Source organism: Astatotilapia calliptera, chromosome 18 (genome assembly GCF_964374335.1).
Source record: "Astatotilapia calliptera chromosome 18, fAstCal68.1, whole genome shotgun sequence".
Lineage (NCBI taxonomy): Eukaryota > Metazoa > Chordata > Actinopteri > Cichliformes > Cichlidae > Astatotilapia > Astatotilapia calliptera.
This window is the reverse complement of record NC_137439.1, coordinates 21,225,774-21,252,869: the sequence shown is the minus strand read 5'-3', so window position 1 is coordinate 21,252,869 and position 27,096 is coordinate 21,225,774. Positions and strand designations below refer to the sequence as shown.

Genomic DNA, 27,096 nt, shown 5'->3' with positions numbered 1-27,096 from the left:
TTTTTTTTTCCTCCTCAGGCTTTTGTCATGGTGGCACTTAAGTGGCATTACTCACTGACCGGATGACCAAATGAAGGAGTTCCTTTGAGAGACCTGAAAGAGATGGATTTTAACTCCAGAGACCAGTGTCGCCTCTTAAAACAACACTAAGTGGATATAAATGCCTACTGTGTTACTGGGATTCAGCAAATACCACAAACCAAATGGAGTCATCTCCTTGATCAGGATGGATTTAATAACCCAAACCCAGTGCACTGAAAGTGCTGCTGTTCTTATGATGATGAGACACAGCAAATACATGCAACAAATCCACAAAAATCCAATAAAACACTTGCTCTAAAAGCCATCTAAGCATGATTTTAATGATTTGATAAAGATAACTGAACCCCCATCAGGTTATTTAAGACAGCCTGCACTTCCATTATGTCATCACTTCAAAAAACTACTTATTTAGGCCCCCAACCCCAAAGTTATTTTTCTCATCTTGTTAAGGCCCATGTCCCCTCAGGGTGACTGACCTGGGATCCCCTGCTGCTGCTGCCCCGGCCCACCATGGGGAGTCAGTGTAATCACACAGAGGTAGTTTTAAGGTAAACGGGCACAGAAGATAGGAATAATTCTGTCATGTCCCATTAGCTTTACTCATACAGCTGTTTCAATGCACCTTGGGACGCTAAGCTAAAGCCTGCTTTAAATTTTAAGTTATTATTAATGGCTCTGTTTAGGTAAAGTGTCCCAGTAAAGCATGACAGTGTGGCAAAGAGTCTGCACAAGTTCAAACATAGTTTGTGCACCGTTTACTGATGTTATTACAATTATCCACAAACATACCTTTTACTAAAGTGCCATACGGGATTTATAATCACTCTGAAAAAATAAAATGATAACCATTTCCCTTTGAATAGTTCTCAACAGGCTGGGTTTCGTTGGTGTATCCGGGTGATCACGTGATATTGAGATAAACTGAGTCGCTTGCCTCGGTTTCAGGCTGATAAAGCATGCAGGCTAACCAAGTCAGGATGAGCGAGAACAGGGCAAGAATGCTGGCAACAGACAAGCAGACAGGGACGAGCGACCTGATGTGGCTGAGGTTATGCACAAAGACGAGGCCCAGAAACAGGAGCAGCAGCGTGGAGAGGAAGGAGAAGATGGCGCACACGCAACTGGTCTTGAATGCAACGTGTTTGCACGCCTCCCATCCCCTGTGGCCGGTCTCCGTGGAGGTCGCAAGAGAAGCGGGCAGACCCGGCAGCCTTTCCGCGTTTAATGAGTCCTCGGGCTCCCGCTTTTTGTGCGAGAGCTCCTCGGTGAGAGCTGTGTTGTCGGGGAGGTTGCGAACCCGACGTTCCGGTAAAGGAGTTCGGTGGCGACACACGGGACAAACGATTCTCCAGCCCCGACCCTCCCGGAAGTGCAACGTTTCGAGGCATTCCAGGCAGAAGGTGTGGGAGCAGCTCAGCAGTTTGGGACTGTGGCGCTCCAAATCGAAGTAGTTGTAGCATATTTTGCACTCGCTTTCCTCCCCATGGATGCCTCCTGCACTGAGCGCCTCCGCCATGTTCTCCATTATTGGACCGCATTAACTGCTTTAATTGACAACACTGTCAGTACACCGAGTCTCACATTTCGCCATCACACATAAGAGGACCTCCTGAAGTGGAGGACTGCAGGAAGGCAGTGTGAAGTGGAATAAATAATATTTCTGGTTGTGTTGAAATCGCGTTCCTTTCTGAGCATCGCCGTGATCTCAACACCGGAACTAACTGTTAAGCGAAAATATATATCTAATAATAATACTAATACTAATAAATCGATAGACATTGTCAAATTGATTTCTCCATTGGTCTCTGTCACCTGGCAGATTTGTCTCAAGCGTGAATCACGTGTATAAGTTGGATCTAACAGGCCTATTTAACCGTATAATTAGAATTTAGTGCCCGCGGTGTCAGTAAAGGGCACCATGTGTTGATTCCTCTACACTTCAGCACCACAGGCAGTGGACAGCGCCAAGCAGGATGATCAGCGGTGACACCTTCAGCCCGGCGCTGATCCGCTGTTGTGCAAGTTTTAGCTCAGAGAGCACCACATGGGTTACATACCAGCAGCCGGTTTAGAGATTCGTGAATGTTCTTTTTCATTATCATGTTTGATATTAATAACCATTTCCAGGAGACTCTCATGGAAATGGTTCTTTTTATTGCAAGCATAATGACTCATATTCCAGTTTTAAACTTTTGTCCGCCCTAGTAATACAAGGAGTATCTGCTCAACTTACATACATTTACACCCTATTTGGTTTGTGTGGAGAAATATTATCATCATTATTTTATTTAATGAGAAATTATGAAATTATTTAATTTAAATAAAGTCAGACCACTGGTATAATGCACAAATGTGTTATGTCTGTCCTTAAAAGTTTTGCATCCCCATCCATAGTATGGATCTCTGAATATGGAGTTAAAGTATACTTGAAACGTTTCAGAGTCAGTAGAGTCATCTTAAAGGAATTCCCTGCCAACATAGATGAAGAAGATTTCATGACCTTTCCACACAGAAACTATGTGTTACATGTTAGGACAAGCTTCTGTCTTCAGGCTGTATCTTTACACATGATAGCACACACACACTGGCCTGCAGGATGTGCCGACGTACAATGGGCCCTCTTGTGGCGGAATTTATGCTTGCATGTTTAGTGAAAGCAGTGTTAATCTATATAAATGAACAACTTTACATGTAGTTAAAACGTTTTAACAGCGCGGTAATTCCAGCCATTAATGGTTAGAATACACTTTAAATTGCTAGCATATCAGTGCTCCTTTATAAAAACTATTATAAACTTCATTCTAATCATGGATTTAATGACGATTGGTGTTTCGCTTTAGTTCCTGTATGATTCAGAAGTAAAGTGATTCATCAGTAAAATATATAAATGAAGAAGAAATGTGTCAACACATAATGAGATGAATTTCTGACAATAGAAATGTTGTCAGCGCCAAGATTTTTAAACAAAAACATGGAAAATGCATATAATTGAACTCTTTCAAGCTCTGTAGCCCCCTGTACTGGGACTGCTCTGTATCTGCTTTTAATAAATCAGTAAAGGGGATGTGAAATACTAGGACTAAAATTGATTTAGCATTGTTCTCTTTTTCTCTTCCATCACACAGTTACACCTAAGAACGTAACACTGTAACTCATCACAGACTCATTCATTTAAGGCTGTTATCACACTCCGGTTCTCTGGCTTATGGTTGTTATTGGTCTTAAGCAGAAACATCAGTTGCTGTTTTTTTAAAGCTCAATCTGGCCCTGCGATAGAGAAAATGACATACCAAAATACTTCTTGCAAATCATATTAATTATGGCAAAAGTCACCCGAGTGTTTCTTATCCAGAGAGACAAGGTTGTTTGGCCTTCTAGTCGACTGAATTCATCCTGCATGTATTTTCAGGGAAATTAAGAAAAAGCCCTAGGGCTTGATGGTGTCTTGGGTTACTGCTTCAGAATATGTTTGACATATTTATTCTTTTCCCCCCTGTACATTAGAAAATAAAACTGAACTCAGAATATGTAATCCTTGAAGATGTGCAAAAATGAGCAGATTATGGATAGGATTCGCTTGTGTTATATATTTTGTGATTTTAAAACAAAAGCCTATTGAATGATGAATTTCCACATCACACGGGTAAAACTAGTCATTGCTAATCATTAAAAGAATCTATATTGCACTGAATTTGCTTTGGATGTAAAACACACACACACACACACACACACACACACACACACACACACACACACACACACACACACACACACACACACACACACACACATTGAAGTAAGAGCACAGTGTATTGCAGGTTAAATAATAATCTTACTGAAGGTGGCAAATGATGGTTCATCATCTCAGTGTTTGGGTCTGTAGTTACTCAGCTATTAAAGCAACCCCGCATGCCCCGAGGTTGTATGGTTAACAAATGCTTTGCTTCTCTTTTTGTTTGTGCTCCCTCACCTAAGCTCACCTTATAGGTCTTTGTTATGATAACTGCACTCAGCGTGAGTTCCCACTGAAGTCTGGAGAGCCACACATATTTGATAAGATCAAACACACTAGAAAAACAGTGCAGTCTTTTGGTTGTGCCTTGTAACAGTAACATCCCAAAGGCTGTTAATCAGAGAATGGATTTCCTCATTCTAACGCTGCTTAGATGTTTATCTAATAGATAAATTGGGTATTCTCTGTTTCTCACCTTTCAGACTATGTCCGCTCATGTAAAGCTCTATTAAATTATCACCATTGAATGCTTGGAGCTTAAAAAAAGACAGGATAAATAAATAAATCAGTTACGATTGATATTGTCCTTAACGGAAATCACACACACACACACACACACACACACACACACACACACACACACACACACACACACACACACACACACACACACACACACACACACACACACACACACACACACACAATCTCAGCTTAATTTAGAGTTGTGGTCGTCATAACAAGTGAGTAAGTAAACTACAATTCTGTGTTTAAAATAGTAGGAAACCAAAAACACCCCAAAAGAGTTAAAATAATGATAAACCCTTGCGGGCGTCTGCTTTACAGACATGTATTATTACACTTAATTTAAAAAATTCCCACTCACAGCAGAGGCATGATTCTCTGAGGCCTAATAAAGGTTAAACACATGCTGTTTTACAGCTGGCTGTTGTTTTAACACACTGAAATTATGATAGAAAGTCAATGGATAATCCAAATTTGGGTAATCAAGGTTATCAATCACTCTGCTTGTCAGGGTAAGCAGTTACATTTACAATATATTTTTTTTAAACTAAGGAACGTAATTTTTTTAAAAATGATTTAACCTTGTTAGCTCAGCAGTTGAGTCCCTATAGCTCATGGACAGATTATCAGTTATGATTTAATTTCCTCCAGATGTCCTCCTATATTTGAACTGATATTGTGTTAATCTCGACTATTATGCTCTAAGTGGCTTTGCAAAGAAAGGAGATTTTTCCAGTGCTGTGGTTCAGCAGAGGGCCTTATCGGCCAAGAACAAAACTGCCTATAGGTTATTAGGCAGCTATACTAACTTTATCTTTAGTGGAGACATAGAAGGTTATTGAGTTTCATTAATATGTATGATTCCAAAATATAGCCTCAAAAGACTCTGGCTGTGTATCTGCCAAGTAAATGCTACATGTTATTTAGTTTTGGGTTCATTTTGTTCTATATTTTTGATGCATTAGGTTCACCGCTGCTGCCACCACCACAGCGCATTTCTGACTCAGCTTACCCCTCTAATTGATTTGACATGGTAGATCCAATATCCTTTTCATGATAGTCGAACTTTAGTATAATAACTTTCTATCTCCCCCATTCTGCTTTTATGGACGTATAATGTTTCCACATGTTCTGTGTCCATTGGATTTTTTTTAAACAGAGGGTCTTATAGAGTGACTAAAGATATGTTGAGCCACATGCTGTGGGAGTGAAAGGACCAGAAAGATTGCACCAAGTTGGGATGTAAGTGAAATAACGATACAACAATCTCTGTGCCCCCATCCATTGTTTCTCCATTTAACAGTCAATAAATAAATAAATACGTTTATTATTAAATGAAATTAGTTTCATTTAGTTGAGATTTTCACAGTGCTCCTCAGGATCATCATCATGTTTAGGTAAATATTCACAAATATAACGGTGATCACTGCATTGCACAGAAAATGTAAGTTATGATGTTGCCTAATATTGTTTTGACCAATCAGTCATTCAATTCAGCAGACTAAGGTGTCCCATAAGCTCAGTCACCCAATGTATAACGTATTCCTGGGGGGAACAGAATAATAAAAAATAAAATAAAATATAATAAAACCGCCATTTCTTGTAATTATTTTAAAAACAACAACAACAACTCAAGCTTTAGAAAAATCAAGTGATCCAACATGTGGCTCAGGGTGTCCCTAATGCAGCATTTGCACGGATGTGTTACACTGCTCCGCGCTGCATTCATTGTTAAATTACTGCAACGATTACATGACAACTTATAACTTATTAGAGCTTATTACGGTGTATGTGAAGAAACTCCTAGAAAAAGATAAAAAAAAAAAAACCCAACTAGACTCCCCCTTCTATAATAACAACAACACCAAGAAAATGTCCATAAAAATATCTATATGTATAAAAAAATGTGTTTTTTGTTGAAATAAGGTTATGATTGACTGTGTTAACTGATTTGATTTTAAAGTACTCATTGCGAACTCTCAAGGTAGCAGAAAACTTAGATGACTTCAAAAAGAATCGTCAGATTTGTAAAATCTAACCCCAGTCGAGCTGCTTCTGTAGGCTAATCGTCTCGCGCTGTTCATTTGAGGCCCAGCAGTGGCATCATCATCTCAGCAGAGCCAGGCAAGAACTATTAATCGAACAGATCTGGTGAATTTGTTTTGTTAAGAGTTGCTCTCGCTGTGAGAAGTTTCACGCACAGAAGCCTGTGACGTGACAAGCTGACCTCGTGAGGTCAGTCCAAAGACAAGAGAGGGCCCGACGTCCAATCACACAGCTCCCCCTGGCCCTGAACGTCCGGATCTTTGACCAATCAGCATGCGCGCGGTAGAGTCAGAGGGGACAGCGAGCACAGATAAAATGTTTAACTTCAATCCATCCTCGCACAGCATCTTCATAGTCCCCGCAGGACTGCCAGGGCAACCAGCACTTTGATTTAAACTCACCCCTCAGCCCACATCGATCACCGGAAAGCAACCAGTAACTCTTATGAGGAATTCGGTGCGCTGCGGTCGAGGCAACCTGTTACTCAACGAATGCAAAGAGGGCGTCTAAACTAACAAAAGAAGGAGCGTCTTGTTGGATTAAAATCTACCAAGGTAGCTACGTTAAACGTGTGAAGCGACCTGACAGAAAGTCAGGAAACATGACAGCACTTGCAGGAGGTTTACCGAGGATGATGAGGCCGACTCCCCATCAGAATTACCCGCGAGGAGGATACTCGCTAGAAGGTAAGAAACCTCATCCAGCTGCTACTGCTCGCACATCTAAAACTAAAGTTCAACTTAAAGCAAAAAAACTTGAGCAAAGGTGGAAAAAGTGACTGCGGAACATCTTTAAAACTGTAAAAAACCAAAACCAAAAATAAACAAAACAAAACGAAAAACAAAAACTTGACTTTAAATGTCTGTTACTGGAGAGAAAGTCTGACTGCGCTATATGGTGATTGGTTTTGAATTTGTAATATTTCATGTCTATTTTATGCCTACTATTTAAGCATAAGTGTAGTTTTTGTGTCTAAATGTAACCTTTAAAAAACGATGTGTTTAATAACACAGTTGTCCAGCTGGCCAATATATATTTTATAAATGCTTTTACATATTTCACTGCTCTTATTCCAACATAGCCTGTCACATGAGAGTTGTGAGGAGTTGTTGTTTGTTTATTTATTTTATACATATACAGTTTCCAAAGTGTTTTGCTGAAAAGATAAGAGGCAAGTTGTCTAGTTTTCAGGTGTTTCACAAACTAAACCTCTTGTTGTCTATAGTCTCGACTCCGTTAGGACAGGGTCGGGTCAACCAGCTCGGTGGTGTCTTCATAAACGGCAGACCTCTTCCCAACCACATTCGACATAAAATAGTGGAGATGGCCCATCACGGTATCCGGCCGTGCGTCATCTCCCGTCAGCTGCGGGTGTCCCACGGCTGCGTCTCCAAAATTCTCTGCCGGTACCAGGAGACGGGTTCTATCAGACCGGGGGCCATCGGAGGCAGCAAGCCGAAGGTGAGAGACGGGACGGCTAATGTTGTGTCTGATTATTATTCAAGAGCCAGTGTCCACAGGTTATTTCAGCAAAGCTTTTCAGAACACGCTCAGACAACACATTCCCGTCAAAATAAAAATCTTCACTGTTGTTAAACTCACAGATTTAATAATCTGGAAATTTGCAATCGTTATTAAAAAATTCAACAGCTGATATTAAACCCCCCCAACCTTTTCTTTTTTAGACATTCAGCCAAAATAAAACGTGTGTCTAGAAATATGTATATATATATATATATATATGTATATATATATATATATATATATATATATATATATATATATATATATATATATATATATATATATATATATATATAAATATATATATATATATATATATATATATATATATATATATATATATATATATATATATATATATATAACCCTTATTTAAAATATGATTTCTCCCTTTTCCCACCGAAGCAAACCGCTTCTCCAGAGATTGACAAGAAAATCGAAGAGTATAAGAGAGAAAACCCGGGAATGTTCAGCTGGGAAATTAGGGACAAACTACTGAAAGACGGAATCTGCGACAGAAACAACGTCCCCTCAGGTACAGACAATTATAAAATATTGTAACTATAACCGGAAGGAACGATGTGGAAAAATCATTTCATCTTCCCCGCTTAAAAGTGATGGGATCATTTTAATCAACAAAAACGAGCGCAAAATTTGTTGGTGTAAGGGATTCTGAACATTTTTTGTTAATTATTTGATAATGAAGTATTTTTTTAAAGAATGATTTTACTTTTTTCTTTCTTTCTGTAACTTATCCGAACTTTTCCGTCTGACTCAGTGAGCGCCATCAGCCGCGTCATGCGCTCCAAATTCGGCGGAGCTGGTGAGGATGAGGAGGAGGATGAAGAAGTCGTGAAGAGGGCGATGGAGGAAAACGAGCCACGGACGAAACACAGCATCGATGGCATTCTGGGAGATCGATGTAAGTTCTTCATTTATGATTTCAATGCGCTGTGTGCTCATGTTACTGTCCAGGAGAATGTTGATAAAGAAAAAAAAATTAAGAAACGAATTTGAGTAGAAAAGTAAGATCTGGTTGTTTATGGCTTTTAAATGTTTAATTGTGTGTGGTCGGTTTTGTTGTCTGTAGCTTATGAGCAAGGCTTTTCAGGCTGGTGAAATCCGCTTGTGCTTTGCCGTTTGTTTGTATCAGAAAGAAAATGAATAATAATAATAATAATTTCGATATTACTTTCTGGAAATGTTTGAATTTTTAAAATCTCAGATGCTCACGCATGCGCATACACTTGTGAGAGTTAAACAAATAGTTTTTTCAAAATCAAACATTTGTGTAACTCCCAGGCCTGAGAATTTATTTCTTTTTTTTAAACACTTAATCGGACACTGCGAATGAACTTCTGAGCACAAAGCATCGCGAGTCCATTTAGAGTCACACCTCGGTATGACGCACAAAAAAGCCAAACTCCAGTGAGCGGCTCAGTGGTGTACAATAAAATGCCAGGCTCTTTCAAAATAGGGAAAGAAAGGGAGGAGGAGAAAAAAAAGCTGCGCTGACAAAAGGCCGGGAGAAGACATTATGAACCCGCAATGAGCGATGAATTATTCAGGGACACCAACAGGCCCAGTGCGACCTGGTTTATAGACTCCTCCAAAAAAGTGCCAGTTTGGAGGATTTCGTCAGTGTTTACAGAACAAATCACATCAAAGGGGAAAAAAGGGAAGAAACCAGAATCAGACAATCACCTGTTGATTTTCGACCTGTTGAGGACTGAAATGAAACTGTTGCTATTGGAGACGTGATTGAATTTATAGTTGCTACACGAGGAGTAATTATGCTGCTGTTTTAGCCTAAATAATGCAGAGTTTCCTAATATATTTCTGTTGAAATGCGAACTCTTGTTCTATTTTACCAGACGGGAATTCTTCTAAGAGGAGAAAATAAAATTAACATTGAGTTAACGCATTCCGCAGCTCACAAAAGGCTCGCAGTTTTGTGAAATGTGGAGATGTGTTAAATTCACGCCAGTCAAATCGAACGGTTCCGTTACTGTTGCGCACGGAGCTTTTATCGCCGCTTTTTGTCTTTGCGCAGCGAGCATGACGCCTTCAGCGAGCGAGCGCAGGGAAACTCTTCACTCTTCACTAGATTAAACCCGAACCCTTTTATTTCTCTCCACTTTCATCCCAGAAAAAGTCCGCCCCTTTCCTTTCCGCCTAGGGCGCATACATTTAATGGAGTGACTGTGGGCACTTCCCTCCACCAGACGAGGAACATCCACAGTATTGATCAGGCCAGCTTGCTTGTTAAACTTCTTCAACTCATTTGTAAGGGAAGGGGGGGGGGGGGGGGGGGGATACAAAATAAAAATCCGATTAGATTCTGATCGTAGATGGATACACCAGCAAATTATGATTTCATACGCATAATTTCTTCTTGACCCTGATTTGCTTCATCGCCCCAAGCCGAAGACCTAGTTGTTTAAATATGTTTAAAATGTAATTTGAATGATTTTTAGGAATTGTTTTAATTGTCAGAACAAAATAAACAAATAAATAGAAGTTTCTCCTTTCTCTCTCTCTCCACCAAATAGGTGACATCCTACACGCAATCATCTTTAAAGCACATTTCTCTATTGAGAAAAGTACAATTTCATTCTTGTCTCTTTGTGGAAGTAGTTGAGTTTTTCTTCTTTCCCCCCTCTTTTATGAGACTTCATTAGAATGTGAAAAGGGTGGTTTGGGGACTGAGAGAGTGTCTTCTGGCCAAATATTGATTAAGTAGGTGTTTGTAGAGGCTATTGTTGTGGTAGAGAGAAGCCTGTTGCTCTCTGCCCCTTTCTCTTCTACCACTATTGTTGGCTTTCCTTAAGTGCTAAGATCAAAGCTGACTCATTTAGATTTATTTGTCTGGGAAAAAAAGGACTGCTAAGGTTTGTGGGTTAAAGTATATATCAGGAAGGCCAATGGCATTGGTGAGTGGCTGGAACATTGTGGGAAAGGGTTTGATTGTTCCATTTCCTGCATAAGTGAAAGTAGACTTGACAAAGTTTAAACAGCGCGTACGGTTGAGCAAGTTGGTTTACAATTTATATATATGTGTGTATATATATTTGTTAATAAAGCAGTCAAGCAACTCATTGTATCTTGGGTGTGTGATATTTACAGGAACACTGAATTGTGCAACGCTGTTCTTGTTCTTGGGATGTGTTAATTGATAGCATCCTTTCCTCCATACTCTTAGCACTTTAGCCTTTAGCGTCATACAATTAATTAAAGTAACCAAAGTCATCGAAGCTAGAGCAGCAAGTCTTGCAGGATCCATTTATGGCAGTGGGGTGAAAGGCAAAAAGAAGAAGAAGAAGGAGGAGGCGGGGGGGAAGAAAGCTCAGAAATACAAACAGTCAAAGGGATAACTTTTCTTTAAAAAGGGAGTCCCGTGGTGCCAAAATGAATGAGCTCAGTTCTTTCAAATCTGCCATGGTGAACGCAGTCAACATGTAATAATTGGTTTCATTGAGGTGCATTCCAACAATCTGCTGCCATTCTCCTGCCTCTATTGTCCAGAGGCAGGCAAATAGCCAGAGGGACAGGAGGAATCAAGTGCTGACAAAACATGAAAGATTTAGCTGCTTTTGTCAAAGGAGCTGAGTAGGACTTTGTTTGTGTAAATAAACTGGGTTACTGGCTCCCTGTGATTTTGGCATGGCTTTTGAATGAGGGGGAAATTTGGAGAGCGAGGAGAGCAGAAAGTCTGCAACTGCGTTCAGGCCTGTGCCGTATTTTAAAGCGGTCAGAAATGCGTATGTAATATAGGTTGATCTGAACCGCCAACAAAGGAGAAGCTATTGCAATAACAAACTTCCGCACGTAGCCGGCTACATACAGGCTCTTTAATCCAATTTTCAAGTTTCATAACTTAGGCTCTCATGAGGCATCTAAGTATATAAACAGATAACATTTCGGGCACACACAGGGAACAGAGGCATCCAGGCAACATAGCAATAACCCTTAACTGTAAACAGAGAGAGAGATTTTGTAGAACATGCGACTGGAGTTTTGGAGGAGACAGGAGACAGAAGGCCTCAGTGCAACCAGAGGAATGTCTGCTATAGCCACATTTCCATTTTCCTCTCAGGGCTGGATAATGGAAAAATTTATATGTGGGGCTCACTCTGTGTTTTCCTGTGTTGAGAGTGCTTATGATGCTTATTTATCCTGTTAGACTGCTGGGAAAACAGCCCAAATTCATAGATGGATGGGTGGATAGATACTTCTTTGCCCTTCTACTCTACTTAAAATACTCAGCACTTTCACATTTTGCTAGTCGGCACCACTCTCAACGCTCTCTCCTGCTCCAAAAAAGAATGGAAAAAATCCACACTGGCTGATCTGCAACTGAATGCAGACTCTATGCTTCATTAAAGCCTCTTTCTCTGTTGGCACCCACATTGTGATCCTCCAATATTAATTCAAAGGACAATTAATGAATGCGGGCCAACTTTGAAGTAATGGGCTGGGGTCCTGCCCTGAGCCGGCCCCTCGGCGCTGATGTACTCTCTGCATTCTCCCCACTAACCCCAAAGACACTGTGAAGTTACTGAAAAAGAAGCATCGAGCAATAGAAGGTCAAGGAGAGGAGCCCCAGTAGAAAAAGAGCTCTCTATTTTCTTGGAAGTATTAGCCAAGCAAAAGTCTGTGATGGGGAGGATAAAGGAGCGAGGAGAGAAAAGGGTCGGGAGCGAGGGGACTCTCCAAAGAAGAGCCACAATGGGATAGTTAATTGAGTAAAGCCAGACAGCGTTGTCAATCACTTAACTTTGTTTAGCCTCAGGTTTTGTGAAGCAGTTTCATCCAGCACATTGCACATTACGGACGTGCCAACGCAACTCTGCTGCTGTTTTGATTTATTTCTTTTTCTCACTCTGAACAAGGAAGACAACATTTTTTTTAAGTAAAGAAATGTGTGTTCTAATTTCCAGCTTATTTCCTACCATTTAAGTAAAAATAAATAAATAAATCATAGACATTTGTAGGGTCTGAAAAATTAAAGTGTGGAATGTGTTGATGGTTTTTCTCTCTGAGTATCTGTGCAGTTTTGTTGCAGGGTCAGTGGCGAGGCTGACTCCGCTGCGGTGCTGTGTGTGTGAAAAGGTCAGGGGCTAACCTGGGGTCACTTCACTGTTAAAACTATCAGGCCCCAGGAAATGAGGTTATGATAATGTTTGGGAAAAGCTGTCAACGGACAAACCAGTGTCAGGATGTTACACCGAAGGATCCATGACGCACAAATAACCTTCTTTTTGTAACACGTACATCTTTCCTGCATCCGAGAACCATATTCCGGCTGTCCTGCGTCAGGTAATTGGTTCGGGTGTCTGTTTTGCCTAACAGGGCAGAGCTGATGGGGAGCTCTGCTGGTTGGTCTCTGTGTGACTGGAACGTGCGGCAGACTGGCCTGTTGCTGCAGCCCTGCGTGGGTTCTTTGCAGTTGCTTTGTCCGTGCCCCGAGGGTGGAAATGCCACCGTGAAACTGTCACCTAACTGCACTGCGGTGGAACTAAATAATAACCACCGCACACTGGGCACACATAATAGCCACGCAGGGCCATTTGTGCTTTTTTTGTCACCCTCACCGATATTAGACAGAGATACATCTTTCAACTTCATATTGCCGGCTATTTCTTTGTCCGTTAAGTGCTAACCTCCTCCGCTTATTCGCTCCATTTTTTTTTCTATGTCCATCACATCATCATCTCTCACTTTTTCTCCCCCCCCCCCCCTTTTTTTTTTTTTTTTTTGTCCCAGGCAGCTGCGGGTTCCTGGGGGCTCTTTAGCAAGTCAAGTGAGCAGCCCACTCACTCCCAATTCCCCCTTAACTGTTAACCCCAGCTGAGCCCATAAGCTGTCAGTTAACCATTCTTTCCCTCAGTGCATCTGCTCGCTCTGGCTCTATGTGGCATGCCACTATTTTATTCAGTGGCCCACTCGCACTGTGCTCTGTGGCCTGAAAGGGCCACATCTACTTCCTTGGGCAAATAGCTAGTTCATTTGTCTCTTCTGCCCTTTGTTTTGTGTTGCGAACACATGTCACCAGCTCAATTACCTTCTCTATTAACAGCCCCTGGAGGACGGGCTAAGCCAGCCCCTATCAAGATGAGACTATAAACTGCCACATATGCTCTGCTTCGCTTTCTCTTTCCTCTGTGTTTCCTCATCCCCTCGTTTCCCTCTTCATTTGAGACTTTCTCGTCTTTTTTGATTTCTTACTTTATTCCTTCCTTCAGTATGTACTTTGAGTCTCTCTCACACTTCTCTCTCCACCTCTTTGGTTTGTTTCTCGTTTCAAAGTGCATGTGTGTAAATTTATATGCATGTATGAGCGCAGTGTCTCTTCATATTAACATCTCTTGAAAGGGTAAGTGGAGGGGGGGGGGGGGTGAATGCTTGGCAAGGCAAGCCCTGGCCGAGGTAGTTTCTGCAATACACAAGAGCAGCCTTTATTCCTAACAGTCGAAACCCTCTCTTGGGTTTTTTTGGCTTGTTTGAGGCACTCCTGCTGCAGGTGAAGCTAATGGAACTGGACATTCCCCAAGTTCACATCTGTGACCCTCTGGAGTTTATCTTCCCTGCCTGTCAGTCTCCTCTCTCGATCAATATGTGGTTGGGTTTATCTTGCATGGTGGGTCTGCAGCACTGTCCTTGCCCTCTGCATTTTATCTGCCTGCACGCTCGTCTGTGAATACACTTGTTTTTTTTTTTTTTGTTTTTTTTTGTCTTGAATTTCTGATCAGGGAAAGGAACCTGTTGAATTCACTTGTTGAGCTCCTTAAACTGCGATAAACACAGTCATATCTGTTCTGCTATCTGAACTAGCTTCTTATTAGTTTATTATACTACATCTTGCTCTCTTTTGAAACAACTGTTTCATGGATTATTCTTCAGCAACCTCAATTTCCGCTTGTGGGATAATAATCTATCTTTCTGTTAGGACGCCCGTCAGAGCCAGAGCCAAACTGTGAGGAGCGATGGAGTATTTTCAGCTCCCCGGTGCTTTAGCTCCAGCGTAAAATTTGATTTGGGTGTTTAAGTAAGGAGGTCGAGGCCTTCCTTTGTGCGGTTAGTATCTTCTTCTGTCGTTTTGTTGCAGGGAATGTGTGGGAACAAGCCTGCTTCTGCATCAGCATGCCTTAAAAACTGATGTCAGTGCAGGAAAGTGTTTTAAAAAAAAAAGTCAAAGATGCAGATGCAATGATGGGAGAGCAGAAGACAAGAGCAGTGAAGTAAATTGATGAGATTTAAGGGACAGGTCCTAAAGAATAACCAGCACCCCAATTTGCCTTAGCTTGGCACCCAGCACGCCTTCCCCATCATCTTCTTCAGGTGCCTTCAGCCTCCCATCTCCTCACCATGTCAACCCTTCAACTCCCCATCCCCCAACTTTGTGCCCCTCAGGCCATGGAGGGAGGGGATGAAGGGGTGCTCCCCTGCTGTGCCCCTCCACAGCCCTCAGTAGCCCTTCTCCAGACTCCTTTGTGCCCCCCCCCCCTTTCTCCCTCCCACTCTTCATTCCCCCACTCAGCCCCTGGCTCTACAGCCCCCATCTCACCCTTCAGCCCCCTCCACTCCCCTGCTGGGCAGGTGACAGGCCCCTGAATGCGGGCCCGGGCGTCCCTGATGGCTCCTACAGATGGAGCGTGGTAATCGGTCCAATAGAGCCCTGCCACAGGCTTTTCCCTGCAAAGATACAAAGGCCTGGCCACATAACAACACCCCCCCCCCCCCCCCACAAAAAAAAAAAGAAAGACAGTGAGAGAGGAAGAGAGAAAAAGAGAGAGAGCATGCTAGAGGATGACAAAAGCAACACTGTCATTTACCATTAAGGACACTCTGTGACGGACTGTTTTCTTAGTAGTTACTAATAATAAAAACAGGGAGGGAAAGGAGAAGGAAAGACAGAAATAAAAGGTAAAAGGGTGCAGGCGAGGAGATCCACCCCCAACCTTGTAGTTAACATGATATACAATGCCAATGGGGAGCTTTCTCCTCTGAGGAGTTTTATGAGTTCGCCTTCCCTCCCTCAAGAATTTTTTGCGTTTCTTTGCCGTCATTCATTGTCTTTTTTTTTCTTTCCTTCTCTGTTCGCCCATTATTAAAATGGTAATGGCACTGGATATAGCTGTGCTCGCTTCCTCATCTTGAGATGTACTCTCCTCAAGTTGCTGATTTATAGAAAATGCACAGAGAAATACAAAATAAGTTTCCTTTTATAAGCAAAGTTTTACTTTAATCCAAAGTCTCTCTTTGTGTCGGACATGTATTTTACATATAAAATGTGCTTCAGTGCGTCTCAGGCCAAACTTTACCTGGAAAAAAACAACACAAAAAACAGCCCATGCTCAGAGTTGCACTTTCCAAACCTATTGAAGCATCCAACCAATCACTGATCGCCTATACACCTACGTGGCACCCTCAGTCCAAATGTAATAAAGAGCTCTTCTCAGCATCAGAATCTTGTGTGCTGGCGGTCCTTATCACAGCAGCATTCCCTCAGGCCAAATCCGTGTGTAATGCCTGGTCAGACACACACTGGCAACCAGCACAAACATTTCCTGCTTGGCTCCAGAGACTCCAGAGGCGAGGGGAGATCTCTGCCTCTAGCCCCCACCCCCTCCTTGTTGTCTGACTTGGCACTTTTTAATTAAAGCTTTAAATCTGAAGGGCAGAGGGAGAATGTCTGTCTGTTTGGGGGGGAATAGCCAAGCTTCGGTCTTCTGCTGAAGCCTTTCTGCTGCTTACACCTGTCCGTCTGGTTTTGAGCCACTTATTTCGTCTCCCTCGGCGTAGAGGTGTTTGCTGCATAGTTTGAGTGTCGAAAAGGTGCAGTGAACCCTCCTCATGAGCTTTAAGGGGTCCCTCTGGGGTGGATTTGGAAGTGGATTCCAACTCTGTCTTATTTCCATCTGTTTTTGACACATTGTCACAGTCTACATTCACCGAGTGAAAACCCGTAGCTCAGGCGCAGCAGATGCATGTTTGTGAGTGTGCATATGAGTGAGAATGATGGGGGGGGGGGGGGATTGCACACACGTAATGGTGGACAATGGAAGACTGTCACGCTAGTTTGTGGAGCTTAATCATTATTTAATAGATGGGCAACCTCCCCCTCAAAATTCAGAAATGGTTGTCTATGGTCTCAAGCATTCAATGATTCCCTTCTTCTGCTGAATTAGGTCCCAATGGCTGTCTCCCAGTTACCCAGTTGCTCTCTCCTGCCCTCAACTGAACAAACAGATTAAGAAGCACCTGCAAAAGGCTGACTGCCTTTCACTATGGGACCCTATCGGCATAGGACACAGCATGGCTAAGACTGGAAGAGACACAGTGTCCCAGGGAATGGATACCCCAGAGAGATGTAGTCCTCTTTAATCCATGTTCAAGCAGCCTCTGGCTTTTGATCCCCTCAGGAACCACTGAGGAGTTTAAGGGAGCAGGAGGATACAATCTAAAGTGGCTCTGCACCATGTGTTGCACTCAGCACAATCTATTGTATCAGATCCTGCTATTGTACCCCAGCTTAGTATTTACTACAGTGTTTCATTCTGTGTCAGCCTGACTCCTCTGAATATCGAATTAACACAGAGTTTGTTTCCTGATCCCAGCCAGTCACTCAGACGAGGGCTCCGATGTGGACTCCGAGCCGGGTCTGCCTTTGAAGAGGAAGCAGCGTCGGAGTCGGACTACCTTCACGGCAGAACAGCTGGAGGAGCTGGAGAGGGCTTTCGAACGCACGCACTACCCTGACATCTATACGCGAGAGGAGCTGGCTCAGCGGGCCAAACTCACCGAGGCTCGAGTTCAGGTTAGACCCACGCACGCAAAAGTTTTGGAGACCTGAATCTTGACAGTATAGCAGTGTGTCAGTCCGTCATGACTTTGTGTCACATGGGCATTAAATAGCCTTGAGATGTTGCCACGCATTCCTCACAGCTATTAGACATGTGTTCCTCTAAAAACCCTTGACCCTTTGCCCCTGCACATGCAGACAGACAAAATGCAGATTCACTACAGCCACCGTGTGTGAAAACAGTGTCCTATTTTTGGCAAACTCCTCAAAAAGCGCTATGTTAAGATCATCAAATATCACAAAATAGACTCTTGTTTAAGACGGTTTCCTAATTATAGGGTTTAACAACCGTAACAACCCTCCAGCCTTATCTGAACCCAGCGACCAGCCATGGCACACAAAGCAGTAATGTGTGTCATTTCACTTCACTTTACAAATGTTAAGATCTCTGTCAGTTCAGCTCCTTGTAATCACACCGACTGGCCTGGCATGTGCACATATACCTTCACTGGCCTGATGGCAAACCCTATTGGGTTAGGAGAAAAATAAACACTTGCCTATGTTACTCTCTCAGGTGTGGTTCAGTAACCGAAGAGCCCGGTGGAGGAAGCAAGCAGGGGCTAATCAACTGATGGCGTTCAACCACCTCATCCCTGGTGGTTTCCCCCCATCAGCTATGCCCGGTTTGCAACCCTATCAACTGTCAGACAGCCCCTACCCTCAGACTTCTATAGCTCAAGGTGAGCATAGCTGAATGAATCTGAGCATACCTGAGTAATGATTTTGCAGATTTCTTCTTATCGCACATGTTTGTGTTTTTATAAGAATAATCGGATTTTAAATAAAATGTTTCATCTAATTTTATCCAGCAGCTTCTGAGCAGCCCAGCACAGTCCACCGACCGCAGCCTCTACCACCCACCTCTGTGCACCAGAGTGGGCTCAGCTCCTCAGCCAGTTCCCAGGATGGGAGCTCTGCGTACTGCCTGTCTTCTGGTCGACACGGCTTCTCAGGATATTCAGAAAACTTTGTGGCCCCAGCAGGACACACCAACGCCGTCAACCCGACCATCAGCAACAGCCTCTCACCGCAGGTCAGTCTGCCAATCTGTTGTTAAAATACACAGCAATACATTTATCGCCAAGTTATTGTACTTCTGCATAAACAAACATTAATTAGACTGAAATACAAGCACACACCTATCCACACATAACAAAAAAAGAAGCAGTCCTTCGCTGCGGTTCGAGAAGTCCACCATATGTTGGAATAATGACACACGGGCACTCGCACTTCTGTGTGTGGCCTCATAGACAGCTTTGCAGCGACACAGATGACACCTTGTTAGGCTAAAGAACTCGGTAGCTTTTCATTTTTGTTTATTCCGACGGGTAGCTTGATGAATTTAAAATGTGGCAAACGTCAGTCTTTGGAGGGGCAGAAAGGACCAGACGTGAGGAAGGATGTACGGATGTCGGATGATGACACAAATCAAAACTGAAAAGACAATTATGGTCGATTACACAGTCATCAGTGTCCATCAGTGGCTCCCTACCAGCTCAGAAGATAGACTAACAGGCGTAAAACGAGCTTTTAACCGCCACAAAGGGTGGCGGGCTCACATGCAATGCATGCTGAGTCTTAATTCCCATGAGAGAGAATCTCAGACTCCTGTCAGGCTCAGATAAAAAAACAGCTCCGGGCAGGTTTCTTACTTTGTGAATGCCTGAGGATGTATATACCGAGAAAAAAGAAGAAGAAGAGCTTTGTTGTGGCCACTGAGGTGCACAGTTAGAAAGCAGTAGGTGGCACCATTGTGGCTGAAGCTATAACTGACCACTTTGGCAAACATCTGAAACATCTGGTTTTAAATGCATTCAAAGTTAGTCATGTCTGCTAACTCATAATTTGTAAATGGTACGCAAGCTTGCTGGTAGCAGCCTTCCTGTAACTGAGCTCATGCTTGTGGGCTGAGTTTCCTGCACCCACAGGGTCACCAATGGACTTTAACTCCAATAAAGAGGCCAAAGGTGCTGTGGCCTCATGGATGGTTTCAACATTAACCTTAGTGGGCCGCTCTGCATTTAAACGGACATCTCATCTTGCAAATCGGACGGCATGCCTCGAATGTTTTCTCAGTCTGGAATTGCAATCACTGAATGTTCCAGTGTCTTAATTGATTGGAATGAAGTAATCTAGCCCTTCGTAACAAGGTGTGTAATTTATGTAAATGACTCACTTTGTTGGCTAATTTGTTTTAATTTATGTATCCATTGCAGCTGTTTGAATGTACATTACAATGCGTTTTTCTCGATTTCAGATGAGGATAGAATTAATTTCCCGATTTTAACTTAATAAGGCAGAGAAAATGAGAATTTATTAAATTCTATGACATTGATAGTTAATACCTCAAGACCTCTCTGCACTCAGAAAACTTTACTTCTTCAGTTTCGTCATATAGCTACGTAGCTTGGTCAAATTTGTATCAAATCCTTGCTGGATTTATCCGTTTATCTGACCTCCAAATTTGTCTATAATATCTGATCTACTCTACTGGATCCTTCAGACGTTTCGGGGTTTCATTCAACTCCAGATATGGAGAGGACCGTGGAGTTTTGATATGGATAAGGTTTACTTTAGATAGATGATATTCTTGTCTGAACAGTTAGCTCTGCTTTGGGAGTAGCGTTCACGCCAGTGGTTTCCCTTTCTCCTGTGTCTCGCTGCTGATCTGGTGCATACCAAAGCAATCCTTTCTCACCAAGGAAGCAAGCGGCCAGGATTTGCACCCCCCCCGAGTCCTAATCTCCGGAACAACCTCAAAACAGACACATACTACCAGGACCTGATGCTGTTTCAGTTGGAGACAGAGAGGGCATGAGTACCTAGATCAGACAGAAAGCCATGCAAATACAACGCAAACTAACCTTTGCACACACATGGTGCATGCATTTCAACACAATCATGTGTACTATATGTTTTATTTTGTAAAGAAACACCACGTGGGGAAAAATGTTAAAAAAAAAATATCTTAATTTAATCAGGCAGTCTGAGAACAAAATCTATTTTACAATAACAGACCAGAGAACATGAAAGACTCACAAGAAGAAAACTGGATGAAGACACAATCAAGGAATCCTTAAATACAATTCGTAGATTCATAGCAAAAACATGCACGGGGAATATCTAAGATTAAGTATTCATTGGATATTGAGCTGCAATTTGGTAGGAACGGGGGAGAGGGATGTGAGAGTGTAAATGAATACCAACAGTGAGAAATCCATACAAACTTTTCATACAGCGAAGAACGATGGGTGTGAAATTTGTCATCTCATTTTTTTTCTTTTTTCTGGGCTACATTACAATACAAATGATCTCACATGGCCAAAGACACAATAGCTTTAAGGCTGAAGGTACTGCGACATGCAAGGCCTAGTTTCATTCATTATTAATCAAATATTAACTAAAAAATAAAACGTCTTAATTACTAAAACATGACTGAATTGTATTGTTTGAAATCTACGTAAATAGAAGTTGAGATATCAGCCTTGCGTGTTCAAAAATATTTAGACTGCACAAATGGAAACTAAATACTAAAGGGGAAAAAAGAAAAAATATGTAAAAATAACTGAAGAAATTAAATAGTTTGAACTAATATAGCAGCTTTTAATCTTAACTAAGTTCAATTAAATGCATCGCAGTGCATTTCTGATTGACAAACGACTCATACAACAAGGGTGGAAAACAAGGTGCTGGCCTGCCATTTGAATTAAATGGAGTTCAGTGTCTTGTCCAGTATGTTGATAAGCTGGGGATCAAACTGGCAACCATGCCACTAGAAGACTGCACTTTTTATCACCTGAGCCACGGCCACCCTCGAAGCTGCCTCTGTAGCATACATGTGCGTGTGTGCGCCAACTGACTGTCCGCTGTGAAAGCCTTTGTTTTTTAAACCACTTGGCGCTACTCATTCTTTATCTTTTTCTTTTCAGTTAGACAGTTCCTGGTTTTGCTCTTGGCTTCGGCTCTGCGTCCTCCTACACGGACTGTAATTCTTGTTCTCCCTTTTTGTCCATTTTTAGACATTTTAATGACTTCACTTTGCCTCTCACGCAAACCTTTGTGCAGCTGTTCCCGGTGGATCATTGATACCCCTACATCCCTGACATCGGAGCAAAAAACTGCTAATACACATACACGTACGCATGCAAACACCTACTGCTGCATGCTTGTAGGAGATGTAGCGCTCAGACACATATGCAAACACACCCCACCCCTCAATCCCACCTAACCTTTGACCTCTTCGCCCTCACAAGGACACTGTGGTTTTTGTCTCAAGAGAAAGTGAGATGATTAAGGGAAAGTGAAAGCGTGAAAGTGAAATTTGCTTTTTTTTTTTTAGGCAGAATTTAAGCAAAAATAAACATCACGTTCTCAGCGTTTTTGTTTTTAAAATCAACACTGAGCAAATTTAGACACTTTCTTTTTTTGTTGGTTTAATTTCAAGGAAATGCTACGAGTTGGCTAGTGTAAACAATGAGAGAAAAATACTCCAATATTTTTATTAACCTGCTTCTGCAAATACGACATAAGAACTATAGCAGATTCCACTAGTGGGCTAAAGCTTTGGCCACTGTTAGCTTCCTATTCCAAATAAAGAGAACCATATGTGTGACGGAAGCTAGTAATAATGTATTTATGACAGTGAACGGGGGGAGAGAAGGAGCGCTTACACTTCAGCCCACCTGTGTGGAGTGGATAAAATGAGTGTATGATACTGCCTTGGGATTTTTCAAAATTTACTTTGCAATATATTTTATTTTGAAGGTCACGCTGTAAGTAGAAAATCTCTTCAATTAAATCCAGTTCCTGTTCTAAACAATCAAGACTTCCTCTGTCTGCCTTCAGGTGATGGGCCTATTGAATCCAGGTGGAGTACCACATCAGTCCCAGAGTGACTTTGCCCTTTCCCCATTGACTGGGAGCCTGGAGCCCAATGGTGGTATGGCTGCTAGCTGTCATGGTTCCCAGCGCCTGGAGGCTCTACCAGGCCTGACCAGCATGCCCGCCCTGCCTAGCACTCAGTCTTACTGCCCGCCCTCCTACTCCTCCTCAGCCTATGTGGACCACCACCCTTCCTACCAGTATGGACAGTACAGTCAGAGCAAGGTACAATGTAATTTTTTAAATTTTTGTTATAATATTGTAACAAAAACACTAATTCATACCGACTTCCAACCTGATTTAGGTTTGTTTAAAGGCCTAAACCATAACCTCTGCTTTAATTGCGCAGATCCTTCTGATGAGTGAGCTTCTCAAATCGCCCAGCACTGCGCTGAAATTACAGTAAACTTTAGGGAATGCTTGCAGCGCGGTTACCTCAGTTTACATTACCATCATCGGGCTATCCACGTGGCCCGAAGCTTATCCCAGCACACACGTTTTCACTCACTGTCCTTTCGTGACCCCTGCGTATGATGAGCTTGCCCATCAAATCCTCAGTCTAGCTCACCTAGCCATGTAATGACCCCTGTGTAACAAAGATCGCCGCCAAAATGAAAGGACTCGTGTCTCGAAGTGCGTTTGACAGGCCAGAGGGGAGTGTGCGGTCTGCTGTTAGGCCTGATCTGAAGTACACTACCAAAATGTTGACTGGCCCATCAGTGGCAACATCTTGATGTCATTAATTTAGTCAGTCCTGGGAGGGACTCATATGTAGCTGGGGGGTGGGGGGGGCAAATGGATGTGTGTCTATGTGTGCGCAGGCGTGTACGTGTATCTGCATAAAAGCAGGGTAAGAGGCTTTTTAACAGGGGGTGATTATGGCCCTTGGCAGGTCCGGATTAGAACCATGTGTCCCACTGGAGGTCAGATTTAGAGTTGTTATTGATCAGTGAAGCAGTGCCAGAGATCCAGGCTAAGGCTCTGTCTCGGCGCAGTGTAACCAACCTCACCAAGTACAAACTATGTCCAGACTTATTCTCAGAGCTTTCTCAAAGCTTCTCATTCCGAAGTTTACCAAAGGGTCCCAGATTTCTTTCCCACCTGCTCTCACCATCCCTCCCTACCAACATCACGTCTCACATTTAACTGTCCATTTCACACTTAAACCTCCATGAGATTTTCTGTTGTATGTAAATAAAATAAACAAATAAAATAAACTTTTTATGTTCCCCTTAGGTGCCTTTTATTATTTGAAGCTCCCAAGGTGGTGTGAAGAAGAGGTTTGCCAGGCCTCGCTGACATTTGTCACTGGAAAACACCACCAGCCGCTGCCTCTGACAACTTCCCCAGGACAGCAAGACATAGTGTGGGGGCTAAAGCGATTCAGACATTCTCCTTTGGCAAGAAGTGAACGTTCTGAGATGAAGGTGAAGTGATGAAGGTAGTTGTCTGGGATAATCAGAACCAAAGGCACGGTTGCTCTTGTTACCCGACACTTGCTTTGCTTGTGTGTCATGTCATGCTCCAAGAACCAAGCGCTGATCATTCACCATACTTCAAGAGGAAAAGTAGGAGGGCGGGGATATGAGAAGTAATTCCACTCAAGACCTTTTAGTATTTTTATTTTTTAAACATGTAGCAGAGATGCAAGCTAAGGTAGACTTCATAAGAACTTCTGCTCTTCTAAGAATGTCTTCATCAAAACCGTGTCATGGAAAATGATATTAACTGTAAATTAAGTAACTCTTTGGCGATCAACGTGTGACTACACCGGGAAAACCAGCAAGAACACATGAACTGAAGCCACGTGGAGTCATTGTGAATCCGCTGCAACCCAAAGAAAGTGCAATACAGTCATACCTCATGTAATGTAAATGAACGTGCATCAAATGTTCCCCAGTTATAACCTCAAAAACACACTCTGTCTTCGTAATGTCATTCATTTTGGGTTGTACGCACTGAGCAATCAGGGGAAGTCATCAAGCGATGAATGATAGAACATATAGTTGTGATGTCATTAAGCCAAAAAAAAAAGAAAAAAAAATTCTCTGCCAGTGAATACATTATTCAGTTTGACAGTTAATTTTTGCTTTTGCATGTGTTTAACTAGTTTTTTTTTCTTTTTATAAGGAACTTGCAAATATTACTTCCACTTCCTATTTATTTAGTCTTCATGTGTCTTTTCTACACGTCCTCCTGTACAAGCACATGTAAGTGCTTCAGTAAGTCTTACATAATGCTCATTCGTTATGTTTTTTTTCTTTTTTTACACTCTTCATTTACAATGGCGTAAAACTGTTTTGTTGGTAAAAACATTTTGTGTAAAATATAGCACTATTTACTATTTATAATAAACGCATAAAAGTGGACAGTTGTAACACTGAATTGTGTAATTTGTGGAATGCATTTAAAAACATAGGCATGGATAAACTGTTTATCTGCACCTATCTACAACAGAATAATATATGAATAAATCAGCCCCCAGAATCTTACTACCTTTACAGAGAATACATTTGGGGGGGGGGGGGGGGGGGACCTCTAAAAATGGTAAGAAGAAGGTTAAAAAGAATCTGATGGCGTAAAGCACCTTGGAGCGACTAAAAGTTCTTTCATAGTGTTTCATAGTTTCCTTCTTTGTTGTTTCCTACCTGCTTTTTAAAGATGGGGTGCATTTCTGGATCACTAAATCATAAATATATCTCCTTTCATAAACACTCCTTCACACCCTTTAATGACTAAAGCAGAGCTGCAGTAAATTATAAAAGCACAGAGTGGGGCATTAGTCAGTCACATGGCTATAGATGGTTTGGAAGACTTTTGGCTATCACCACTAAACAGAAACACACACACACACACACACACACACACACACACACACACACACACACACACACACACACACACCAAAACAAGCCAGTTGGTACATTCTTTAAAAGGCTACAACTTTACCTGCCTTTTTTGTTTCTCTGAGCTCAGCTGTGCAGCTGTCCACGCCATTCATGGTACATATCTAAAATGAGGACGCGAGCATCAATGAAAAACACGGACGTTTGTTTAGTGCTTTCATGTGTTTTCAGTACTTTGTGTCTTGAGATGTGTGTTTAAATTTGTTTATGCTGAGTATTTGTGTCAAACGTGATAAAATCAAGGAAAGATTTAATTTCACTGTTTTCTTTGCTCTCTCCAAACTTTTTTTTTTGTGTGCAAGCGTTCAACTTGTAAGACACAGCCAGTGAAAAAGCCAAAGGGTTTGCTTTGGAGCTCCGTGTCAGTCAAGCTGCAACACACTGGAGACAACTTAACCTCTGACCCCAACACTCTTTGAAATGAGTAGACTACTTGACCGGAGCTGACAACAATCCAAGTGTCTCTGCAGCATCCAACCCCCAAATTGAAAGTGAAGGAAAGAGTACAAAGAGGATGAGCTACAAAAAGAGAAAAGAAAAAGAGGTTATTTCTGGAAAAAAAATAAGGGGGGGATTCTTATAAGGACTCTGATGAATTTCTGGTCAAAATGACATCTTTACAGAAATCATTAAAAAAAAAAGAGTGCAGTTGTGCACATTATGGCTGCAAAAGGAAAGAAGTGGGCTTCTTAATATCTGAAACACCACCTTATCAGGTCTCCACAAGAATGGGTGGGAGGCTCACGGCATGCCTTTCCTAAAGCGGCGAGTGACTGCCTCTAACACTTGCCATTCACTATCCCCTTTAGTTCTCTTTCCTCCCTGTGTCTTTTGCTTTATTGTGATTCTTGCTGAGCCTCTTTCCTGCTGCTGATTTGAAAATGAAGACCATGAACCGGACCCTCCTGCTTTCTCTTTTAAGCAGATGCAAGCAGATTCTCGATGACACTGGGACAAACATCAGCGAGCGCCAGTTCAGTGGGACCGTTTCCAACACCACAGTGAGCTCTCTCTCCAACATCGGTCCAGCTACCACCGTCTCCACCACCAGTTCTAGAGAGACCTATGACAACGCTCACTTCTATATCCTGTTTGTAATGTTCTTCTACTCTTTCCTTGCCATGACACTTTTTAAATGCTTTATAGACAGCGACGAAGAAAAAAAGGATCCCTATGAGGAGTTCATAAAAACCGGGCGGCCGTCAACACAGGCATTCAACGCAGACCACATGGCAGAGAAGTTTTACTTTGAAGAGGAGAACAGCCTGTGAGCCACGGGCTTTCTAAGGAGAAGGAGAAGGAGGGGTATGAATGCATACGGGGGATGTTTTGACAGTCACCAAGCCAGAAAAACATCAGGGCAGACTACTCAGGCAAGACCTGCTAGTGATTTTGAAAAACCTGTAGTAGATTCATTCCCCCCCCTTCCATCTGACAATCAGGAGCCTTATGCAAGCAGGCTGTTCGACAGGCAGGAGGAGACGGCTGCCTCTGATGATCTGAGAGATGGGTGGAAACATAGAGAAGTGTGGGTCAATGGCAGGCCGGAATCTCCTCCTGTGAGGCCCAATCAG

The 27,096-nt window shown here is 42.3% G+C and overlaps 1 protein-coding gene and 1 pseudogene across 3 annotated transcripts; one reads left to right on the top strand and one right to left on the bottom strand.

Annotated features, from left to right (window-relative positions):
• Positions 1-214: 214 nt before the first annotated feature.
• LOC113010857 (RING finger protein 228 pseudogene) lies at positions 215-2,388 on the bottom strand (annotated as a pseudogene). The gene has a single exon (XR_013903298.1). The product of XR_013903298.1 is annotated as an RING finger protein 228 pseudogene (transcript).
• A 4,296-nt stretch (positions 2,389-6,684) lies between these two features.
• Positions 6,685-24,985, top strand: pax3a (paired box 3a). Of its 2 annotated transcripts, none has more exons than XM_026150519.2 (9): positions 6,685-7,032; positions 7,572-7,807; positions 8,276-8,405; positions 8,649-8,792; positions 17,491-17,690; positions 18,250-18,415; positions 18,548-18,768; positions 22,581-22,841; positions 23,853-24,985. In XM_026150519.2, the coding sequence occupies exons 1-9, from the start codon at positions 6,948-6,950 to the stop codon at positions 23,868-23,870; spliced, it is 1,461 nt and encodes a 486-aa protein (XP_026006304.1). In that variant the 5' UTR covers positions 6,685-6,947; the 3' UTR covers positions 23,871-24,985. The 2 variants fall into 2 exon arrangements, with proteins under 2 accessions (XP_026006304.1, XP_026006303.1); XM_026150518.2 differs by having other exon boundaries at positions 18,545-18,768.
• The last annotated feature ends 2,111 nt before the right edge of the window (positions 24,986-27,096 follow it).